The sequence below is a fragment of the Cynara cardunculus genome (genome assembly GCF_001531365.2).
Source record: "Cynara cardunculus var. scolymus isolate 2C chromosome LG 14, CcrdV1, whole genome shotgun sequence".
NCBI lineage: Eukaryota > Viridiplantae > Streptophyta > Magnoliopsida > Asterales > Asteraceae > Cynara > Cynara cardunculus.
The window spans coordinates 5,997,053-6,007,875 of NC_037541.1; the positions used below are offsets into that span (position 1 = coordinate 5,997,053).

At 35.6% G+C, this 10,823-nt stretch overlaps 1 protein-coding gene across 5 annotated transcripts; it reads right to left on the reverse strand.

The window, feature by feature from the left end:
• Positions 1 to 1,133: 1,133 nt before the first annotated feature.
• LOC112526309 (major facilitator superfamily domain-containing protein 12-like) lies at positions 1,134 to 10,216 on the reverse strand. 5 transcript variants are annotated; one of them, XM_025136559.1, is made up of 14 exons: positions 9,988 to 10,216; positions 9,878 to 9,905; positions 9,692 to 9,847; positions 8,904 to 8,973; positions 7,538 to 7,734; positions 7,071 to 7,146; positions 6,819 to 6,902; positions 6,657 to 6,736; positions 5,420 to 5,546; positions 5,259 to 5,318; positions 5,121 to 5,171; positions 4,816 to 4,974; positions 2,222 to 2,354; positions 1,134 to 1,378 (listed from the first exon to the last, which is right to left on the reverse strand). In XM_025136559.1, the coding sequence occupies exons 3-14, from the start codon at positions 9,826 to 9,828 to the stop codon at positions 1,206 to 1,208; spliced, it is 1,347 nt and encodes a 448-aa protein (XP_024992327.1). In that variant the 5' UTR covers positions 9,829 to 9,847; positions 9,878 to 9,905; positions 9,988 to 10,216; the 3' UTR covers positions 1,134 to 1,205. The 5 variants fall into 5 exon arrangements, with proteins under 5 accessions (XP_024992327.1, XP_024992326.1, XP_024992328.1 ...); XM_025136558.1 differs by having other exon boundaries at positions 9,878 to 10,216; XM_025136560.1 differs by lacking the exons at positions 9,878 to 9,905; positions 9,988 to 10,216 and having other exon boundaries at positions 7,538 to 7,591; positions 7,684 to 7,734; positions 8,884 to 8,973; positions 9,692 to 9,719.
• Between the last annotated feature and the right edge of the window lie 607 nt (positions 10,217 to 10,823).

Below are 10,823 nucleotides of genomic sequence, written 5' to 3' on the forward strand. Positions count from 1 at the left end.
ACTTTTATGCAATTTTAAACTTCGGATTGGAGGCCCACCGTATTGCTCGCCAACTAGATCCAGATTTAGATTCCACCGGTTCACCTTTATTATACTCCAAATCACAACTAAATATATCAAATCAATATCTATATAATGTAAAATTTGTTTTCGTGAAATCTGTGAGACCATTCTTTTACATTTGAAACTTCACAGCAAAACGTTGCGAAGGTAAAAAAATCCAACTTTGACAACAAAAACACTGTAAAGGTTACCTTTATAGTGTTTTGTTGTGAAGTTTCAAGTATAAAAAATGGTCTCAGTGAGTCTCACGTGATTACAAGTTTATAATGTAATGTCATTATAAACTTTATCTTAAAAATCTTGTTAATCAAGTATTTGTTACTAAGAAAACCATAACTCAGGTTGATTTTATAGGTTTATAAACTTGTATAAGGGGCCGTTTACCAAATGCTTACTCGAGTAAGCGCTTATCAAATCATATTACATTATCGGATGAATATGGTAAGGACCAAGAAGCTTACCCGGTAAGAGTAAGACAAGGACCAAGAGTCTTACCCGGTAAGTGAGGGTAACGACTCTTACCAAAGTAAGTGCTTACCGGGTAAATTGTTGCATACGATGCCGTTTTGATGGACTAAAATCTTACTCGGTAAGTAAATGATTTTACCGGTAAGCACTTACTGGGTAAGTGTTTGGTAAACGGCCCCTAAGTGTTCATCATGTGGAATTTTAGAATAATATAATATTGTTTTATTAGTATTAGAGTAATCTACGATTTTCGTTCCAGTAATCAACATGGATTAACTTTGCAAATATTTGTTTTTTAACTTCTAACACTTGTGGCCACGAAGGTTCAAATGCAGTGATTCTGAGCTATCCACAAAGAAGGAAGACACCGGCAAGTAGACTTGTAAGAGTCCCCCTTGTTAACCAAACCGTATAAGTTATCTTTATTGAGTTAACCGAACCTTTTAACTCGAAAACCAAATAATCGAAACAATTTTGGTTTGGGTACCTTTAAATGTGACCCCAACGATAAAAATTTCCGGATCCGTCACTAGATAGAGTAAACCGACCAACTCACAAGTAAGCTAGCCGCAGGGTTGCAAAATGCATGCGTCATGAAATCGGGTTTAAAAGAAAAACTGAGGAATATATGAAATGTACGAGGCCAAGAACATTCACTATTTTGTGGTATCGAGCTATTCTAAAAGAGGCACCCTCAGAGGCTTTAAACGGGGCTTCTCGAGCTTCATGGTACATGTCACAATCACTCCGGCAAGTGCACAAATTGCCGGAACAAGACCCAACCCGTATCTTGAAACCGAAAAACATGTATACACTGGCCTGCAATCCTGCAAGGGTCCAGACGTACCTGCAAAATTAACATGATCGAGTTAGAGCTTGAACATAACAACTTCTCTTACTACTTCACAAACAAAATCGGCTTTCCAGGACGTCAAAAATGTCTAAGTGTCCTAATAGACTACTTTGTAGGAATTAATTTTAAAGGACCAAAAAATTTTGTGCATATATAAAGTGTTAAAATAAGATTATAAAAATAATTTCATATAAAGAGCCTTTAGCATGTAGCTCAGTTGGCAAAGGGGTGGGACGACTTTGCCGATATACAAGCCAGGTCTGGGTTCGAACCCAGGCCCCACTAGCCTCCGCCGAGTCACGCAAAAAATGCTCCCTCACATTGGTGTCCTTAAGAGTTGTAGGCAAGTTCCGTGCAGGGTCGGTTAAAGTTGCGGTAATCAACTATTAATAACCCAAATAATGTCATATAAAAGTATCATTTATAACTGTTAAGTTCAAAAGCGTCATAAAAAACTTGTTAACATGCCTAAAAACGTTTGATAAACTTATTGTAACACTTTTAAACCTAAATCATATAAAGTATTCGATTACAACACTTTGAAACATTTTTAGCATATTATAAAACCCAATTTTGGTGTAGTGTTATTGGTTCTGATTTCGAGCCGTTTTAGTCAAACTAGTTGATTTTGTTTTGGAAATTTATGACTACCCATTGCAAATGCGACGCTATCGTCACTCTATCTTTGAACAATGTTGTTTTCGTAAGAGAAATCTAATGCGGATTCGGCAAAACGTCCTCGGAATTTACAAATCCGTAGCAATTTGAAGTTAACAAATTAATTAGAGTGTGAAAGTCGAAGCAGGTTGTTTTCGTTCCTGTGAAAGAGGGACTTACTTTGATATGATTCGAGTGCCCACAAAGCAATCCCACACGACATCTTGTCAAGAAAACTCAATGATCCGTAAACAAACGCACAGCCTTTGACGTCTTCACCTACCAGATAGCTTTGCATGCTTACTCCAGTGACCTACCATGCCATATCATCATTAATTTGTTAACATAAACCATTCAACATATAATTATTCAACAATCAAGAGAGAACTGATTAGTTTGTGGTAACTGTGAGATCCAATTTCAACCACAAATCAACGGATAAATTAGGAAATTAATAATTATGGTAGTTTTAGTTAAAATTATAATTAGAGAGCATTTTAGGTATTTTAAAAAACTCATCTCTTTGACCTCTAATCTCCGGCCTCCGGTGAACAAAAATCCGGCAGGTACCAAGTAATCACAAAGATACACAATGTGATACCCATTGTGATATACTGTGATACCATTTGATTCCCACTGTATATCACAATGGGTATCACATTGTGTATCTTTGTGATTACTTGATATATGCCGGATTTTTGTTCACCGGAGGCCGGAGATTTGGAGGTCGGAAAGATGAGAGATGAGAGAGGAGAGATGAGTTTTTAAAAAATACCTAAAATACCCTTTAATAATAATTTTAACTCAAACTACCATAATTATTAATTTCCTAATTTATCCGTTGATTTGTGGTTGAAATTGGATCTCACAGTTAACACAAACTAATCAGTTTTCATTTGATTAAGCCCCTATATATATATATATATATATATATATATATGTAAGAGTTGGGTTGGGTTCCGGTAAGAAGGAGAGTTACGGTGAGAAACATAAGAAGGGATTTCCACCGAGATGAGATGCACCGGATCAATCCATGTTTCAAGCGTGATTCATGTGTGGGCTTGAAATTAAAGGCGATCAAGAGCCCATATATCTTTTTACGCTTCTCACCTTAACTCTACTTCTCACACGATTCTTCGTCTGTAATAACTTGCCCTCTTTAGATCTATAAGAGGTCTTTTAAAAGGAATTTAAAGAAGTTCCTCAAATCCTAACATAATTAAATGAAGAAGTTCAAAAACAGATTAATAGCTACAACAAAATCATGTTTATAGGATGTCAAAAATGTCCATGGTGTCGTAATAAACTACTTTACAGGACTTCAATTTATAAGATTAAACTTGTTAAGACGTCTAATAGATCGTAATATAACTTTATCGTAACACTTTTACATAGATTACACAATTGTACAGTCAAATAAATTTAAGTCATATAAAGTCAGTGGCGGATCCAGGAAATTCTATTATTGGGGGCACATTTAAGAGTGTCAATTTTTTTTAAAACCAAATAACTCACTCGAACCAATACGATTTCAGGTTATTTGGTTTCCGGATTAAACGGTTCAGTTATCGAATAAATATAACTTATTTGGTTTGGTTTTCAATTAATTTTTGACTATTTTGGATAAACCGAGACATCATAATGTCATGTACATATTTTACTTTTCGGTAAAACCAAAGCCAATGAACACACTACACATTAATAGTTAGTAGCAAGAAATTAGAGGGCAAGAGGCCCATAATTTAGGGGCTGTTTACCAAACGCTTACCTGGGTAAGAGCTTACTAAGTCGCATTACCTTACCGGATGAATGTGGTAAGGACCAAGAATCTTACTCGGTAAGAGCGAGGTAAGGAAAAAAGTCTTACCCGATAAATGAGAGCGATGACGTTTACCATCGTAAGCGCTTACCAGGTAAATTGTTGCATATAATGTCATTTTCGTGAACTAAAATCTTACCGGACAAGTAAATGATAGTGTTGAATTTTACCGGTAAGTACTTACCAGTTAAGTGTTTGGTAAACGGCCTCTTAGATTCCATTAAAAAAAATCAGATAGCAAAAGGCCAATAAATCAAAAATAAAAGACAAACTAGTAGCAAACCTTAAATCAAAATAACAAACCCAAATGAAATAACAAATTAAAAAATCCTAAATCAAATAACAGTTAAGAAAGAGAAATTAATAATTAAAAAATAGCAATAATTATAAATCTATAAAACAATAAAATGCAAAAAGAAAGTTGGAAAAAATCAAAATAGTGATTAATCAAATTATTAGCATCATAGCAAACAAAATAAGAAAAATAAAATGATTTTCAATAGATTGAGATTTGGAACTTAAGATCGTTTAATTGAAATGAAATGCATAAATTTAGATTTGGTATCTTACATTTAATTGTTGGGGCCTATTAATATTTTTTTGTTAATTTTTTTTAAAAACCTACCATTAATGCTTTATTTGGTTGTTTTTAGGCTTAGTTTGTTGGGGGCCTGTGCCCCCTACACTTATAATTAATGTGCATCCGCCAACGTATAAAGTAGTCTATTATGACACTTAGGGTCTGTAATGAAATTTTGGGCATTTTCATTTCCCCCTCCAGTTTAACTAGGAATGAAATTTTGTGCTTTGGGGGGAATGAACCTATTATATTATAGAAAACCAAACAGTTTCTTTTATTTTCATTCGGTTAATACCTGACCAAACATCTCTAAAGACATTTTTGACGTCCTATAAACATAATTTTGCTGTAGCGAGTACCGAGAAAGTGTTGTACCGTTATAAGAGCATTCGCAATGCCGATGAGTAATGAAAGAAAGTACATGACATCCTTCATGCTTCTTGGCATAAAGAAGATTGCTGATCCACAAAGGATCCACAAAACACCTCCAACTGAAAAGAAGGCTTTCAAGCGTTGGCCGGTCCAAGTGAGCTCCTACACGGTACAGAAATCACCGATCATCGATCTTTTAGATTACGGACTCAAACTGAATCCTTTTCAGCGTTAAAATTTATACGAAATACGTTTCCGAATCAACATCAAGATCATTCTAATTCGAGATACAAGTTCCGAGAGGAGACCTGTAGTATAATGGATACGATGAAGCTGCAAATGTAGATCATGGCCGGAATCTGCAAATCGTGTTTCATGGGCAATGAGAAAAGGCGAAAAGAAAGAAGAATCTCGTGATCGATCAGTAGGTTTGTGTAATTACGTACCAATGCTTTAGAAGATTGAGCCATTCGTAGATCGTTGATGACATAGAATGCAAGGAATGCCTAAAATTCACAATGTTAAAACACCTCAAACATGCATAGTTTCCTAAAATGGAAATATTTCTGAATTCCAAGATTCATGTGTGAATAGTGTTTAAGATTACCTGTGAAACATTGGTAATTAGCCTGGTGAACATATAGACAATAGCAACCTGATAGTATAGAACTTTCTTAAACCAGAAAGTCCATGATATCTTTTCATACCCATGCCCTCGAGATTCTTCCTTCAATCTGCATACATGAAAAATATCTATAATTTTTTTTATCAACCTGGATATCCAACCCGCTATGCGAGCCGACTAATCCCAGGGCGATCACCTGCTATCACCCAGAGTCACCGCATTTGAACCTCAGTAGCCACAAGGGGATTTTTATTCCTGTTTGGATTTGAACCTGGGACCTCCTGGTACTTTTGACCTTTGGAGTCAAGCTCAAACCAATCAGGCACCACCCCATGTTAATTTGAGGTGCTTACCGGCAAGACTCACCACACTCACTTACCTTATCGATTAACATTATCGGCCATAAAAATAGATTGCTTGTAAGTGTCCCTTACCGAGTAAGAGTCTTCTCCCTTATTGGGTAAAAACTTCATTGTCACCAAGCCTCTTACCCAGTAAGGTAAGTGACAAATAAATGCTTACCCGGTAAGCATTTGGTAAAGAAACCCCTTATAGACCTACAACGAAATACAAGCTTACTGAAAAGATATTAAAAACCCAGAAATATTTTCGACTTCCGCGGTCAGATTCTTGACGTTTTCAATCAAAAATTCCTGTGAAATTTGTTGTAAATGAAAATCAACATATTTGGATTTGTAGTATAGTTCATTAAGGATAGGTTCTTTGTAAGAAGCGTAAGAAGAGATCTCCACCCTTGTATCAATCCTAATTGAATGTCAACACTAATGAGGTGCGCCGTGATCCACCGGATCAATTTCCTTCTAAAACGCAATTCATGTGTGGGCATGACATTAAAAGTGATCAAGGGTTAAAAACGCTTCTCACCGTAACTTCCCTCCTCACACGATACTTCGCCTGGTTCATTAATGTAGAGCATGTATCAATTTCTTTGTAAGTAGGACTTAAAACATTCCTATCATGTTGAAGTTCAAACCCATTCATCTGAACAAAAAAGTCAATATGTGTCTCTGAAAATTCTAAAGTATATATGATATCTGTATACCGCAAATACTCTCACAAACTTGTTAAGACGCCCAAAAGTATCATATAACCTTTGGTTGGTCCTATAAGCTTAAGTCCTGTAAAACAGTCCTATTCTCGTTTGATTTGCTGTTTAATCTGAAGACAATTGGGCAAAAAAGCCAAAACAATTGAATACCTTGGCTCTTTCGTGCCGATGTGAAATACGACCACAAAGCAGCATCCAATAAATATCGATGAGTATGCAATCCAACGATACTGTTCATTTTCAAAGCGTTAACCACGTCATGTTGAAAGCAAACAGTAACGTACAAAAACATTAGCTCTTCAATTCTGATACCTGATTTTCAACGTCGGAAGTGGTTTTAGAAGGGCGAATATGGAAGACCGAGAAGGCAATGGCATATAAGCTGAGGTTTGCAACCTTCAAAAGAATTTCCACGAGAAGTATGTCATTTTTTAGCCTCTTTCTCAACTCCCTTCGTCCGAGTTGGGCAACTCATTAGACGTAGGGAGTTAAGAAAGCGGCATTAACAAAAGATTAATACTTAGACTCGTAAACGATACTGTGATACGTATAAGAATAGCTTACCATCGAAAACGCATTCCGACAACTGGTCAACACTACCCTGCTGGTCGAATTAAGAGTGATGCAATTCACCATAGACCTGTATTCAGCAAGACATCACTTGTTTTAAAGCCTCATTTAATGGTTATATCAAGGATTAGGTTCCCTGGGGTTGTTTGACAGTTGCTGAATGGTTTGTTGCAGAATGATTAAGAGGCTCTCATGATATAGTGCAAAGATATAGTGCAAAATGAAATATAATTGTTTGGTAATTGTGTAATTAGGGCTCTTAATGGTTAAGGGAGATCCATGATACAAAATCATTCAGAGGGTTTTAGAACCATTAAGAGGCAGACTTTTTTTTGCCAAACAAGATTCACTTCTTAACGATTCATATGCTGCATCTTAATGGAACTATTAAGAGGTAAACAAACAACCCCCGAGTGTGAATCAACTAGGACGACGAATAAATCCAACAAGCAAATGATTACATGTGTGAGACTTGGGTAGCAGCCCATCCGACGTTGAAGACCGCTGCAAAAAAACTGTAACCAATTGTTTGCAACGAACTGGATTCATTGCCGAAAATAATACAAGGAACACAGCCTCCAAACACAGAGGAGAATGAAACGGCTACCAGAATCGACCCGGCTCCATGCCATACCTTAAAATGTCCAAATCTGTCTATCTGTGTTTCCAAAAGTGGGCGGGTGTTAAATCTTCGATAAAAAACAATAACATAAACCACTGAACGTAATATGCCATCGAAGATTATAAACCTAACACATAGACATTACAACAAAATCGAGTTTAGACTGGCTTATTGGACCAAAAAGAATGTAGTCATATAAAAGATGTGTTTGTAGGATACTTCTCAAAAGTGTTATATAAATAAGCTAACAGGACATTTTATTTGCTCAAAGGAACCATATACATTTTATTATTGGCCATGAAACAGTCTCACTAAGAATATATATATATATATATATATATATATATATATATGAAGGATCGTGTGAGAAGGCAAGAAGAGAACCCTTGATCACTTTTAATCTCAAACCCACCCATAAATTGTGCTTGATACGTGAATTGATCTGGTCCATCTCTAATGTACATCCAAGGGTGGAGATTCCTTCTTACCCTTCTCACTATAACTTTCATTATATCACTGAACCAAAGAAGTTATAGTGAGAAGCGTAAGAATAAATCTTCATCCTTGGATCAATCTTAACTGAATGTCAACACTAACCGGATTAATTCTCTTCCAAAGCACAATTCATGGATGGACATAAGATTAAAAGTGATCATGGGTTCAAATATCTTCTTACGCTTCTCACAATAACTTCACTTTTCACACGATTCTTCGCATTTTTATTGTATCATCCAAATGTTGAGTTTCATGGTTTTTCTAGGGCAAAACAAGCGAAGTCACTGCAACATAATCATACCCCAAATGCAAGTGTCCTAGTAGATCCTTCCTAAGTAAATGCCAAATAGGTTTATATAGTCTTAAGTAAATGCCAAATAGGTTTATATAGCTTTTTTGGACGTCTAAACAAGTTTTCTATAACACTTTTAAAATAAAATGTTCTATTAGCTTTTTGTAGGACATTTATGATCTTCTTACAGGACATTTGTTTTTATCATACGTTTTTTCATATAATATCATATAAAAATTTAATAGCACGTCTTATTCCAAAATTGTGCTAAAAAACTTGTTAAGATGCCCCAAAACGTCCTGCGACCTTATAAACTTTTTATAACATTTTTTACATAGGACATATAGTATTTGATGATGTAAAGTAAAATCCTATAAAGCAATCTAGTACTCCTTAACCTGCTTTTCTAGGTATATACCAGTTCACCAGCAAATATGGTTGTGAATCCATCAGCTATCTGACCAGAAAGCATGACAGTAGCAGCATCCCTTGACAAAAAAAACAATCAAAACTAAGAGGATATATATAGATTTGGTGATCATATAAAACCACCCCTGTTTTCGTATACCATTTTTTTACACTTAAAATTTCACAATAGAACACTCTGAATGTAACGTTCACAATGTTTTTACTGTGGAAGTTCAGAATTCTCTACCTTCACAATATTTTGTTGTGACGTTGCAAGTGTAAAAATGTGTTGTTCACAAAAACAAACTGGTATCACATGATCCCATCCCTTTATATTGTATATATATAAGGGTCTAATCAAATGAGAATTAATTAGTTTGTGGTGACCGTGAGGTCCAATCTCATAGATAAATGACGAAATTTATAATTTTGGTAATTTTGAATTAAATTTTAATGCAAGGACATTTTAGGTATTTCCTCTTCTATCTTCTCTCTCTGTCCCCCATCCTTCGGCCACCGTCCTTGGTGGTAACACAATGCATATTATATGTGTTTGGGTATCACACTGAGGTTGTTTGTATGGTCGATCGGAGATGTAACAGAGTGGTATCACAATGCATCTCATATATGTTTGGGTATCAAAGTCTTTTGTTTAACCGTCAATATTTTTAGATATCATCGGAGGACTACCTAAAATGTCAAATATTAAAAATTTTAATTTAAAATTACCAAAATTATAACTTTCCAAATTTATACAATAAATAGATGGAAAAAAGATGCTGGTATTTGGATGCAGACCTGGGGGATAATCCGATATCTGTTATGAACACCAAGAGATAAGTAAACCAGCAGGCGGCGGTTATGTCATTGAGCATATGACCGACTCCATAGAAGAAAACGGAACCTCTCGCTACGGCCACCTCATCAACCATCATCAATGCTATACAATTACAAGTACAACTACAACTACAACTACAACTACAACTACAACTACAACTAGATGTCTGTCTGTCTGTCTGTTTAAATCAAAAGGAATAAGCCATCATCTTCATCTTCATCTTCAAGAAAGTGCTGATTAATCCATGAATCACCACCTTAAATTGCAGAAAGCTCAAATTTTTTGGAACACCCTCGATTCATCTGATCAAGATTCCCTCCTTGTGGTAATTTGTGTGTGTACGCAACTTGAAAGACAGTATGGTCGTAAGGATAAAGCAATCAATAAGTGTAGGCTATTGCGTGGGATTTATGGAAAGGTGGATGGAAAGCAAGGCATAGTGGGTTTCGAGACAGATGCTATCTTTGACGCCACCATTTTTCGTCAGTTTTTTAAACACCCGATGCTCTCTCCCTCTGTGTGTGTGTGTATATATATATGCATACATATATGTGTATATATATATATATATATATATATGCATTATGACCTTTGAGGGCAGGCGGGTAGCGCCAAAAACCGCCCAAGAGAACCAATGGCCTCCACTCTCGAGTCATCCTGTGATGTAGTTTTAATAAACACAAGCGGTTGCGTTACGTACCTTGGAAAAGATGTCTAATTTTGGGATACTTTCAATATCAACCCACTACTTAATGGGATTCGTATATTTCGTCAATAACAAATATGGTTTTACATTTTGAACCATTTTTATATATGTAAGAGAGAAAACCTAACGATAATAAGGTGACATGGTAGGGTTTTAGTATGGGTCGATTATTGGTCTTTCTCGTCTTTCTAACTATTGATCTTTTATCGAACAAAATCACGAAAATAACTAAAAAGTTTACGACTACACTCAACTCTCTCTCTCTCTCTCTCAAACTTTGATATCTCTCTAGAATCGGGTGGGATCTACTCGAACTTGATCAAAACGCGAAATATGAGGTGAACCCTAAATTTATATTTGTTATATATGTATTTAGTATAGGTTAT

Coding starts and splice junctions, on each gene's coding strand:
- LOC112526309 (XM_025136559.1), bottom strand. CDS start 9,828: ATGATGGTTGATGAGGTGGCCGTAGCGAGAGGTTCCGTTTTCTTCTAT. Junction 8,974..9,691: donor GATATCGGATTATCCCCCAG/GTCTGCATCCAA, acceptor TTTTTTGTCAAG/GGATGCTGCTACTGTCATGC. Junction 5,547..6,656: donor ATCGGCACGAAAGAGCCAAG/GTATTCAATTGT, acceptor TCATGTATGCAG/ATTGAAGGAAGAATCTCGAG.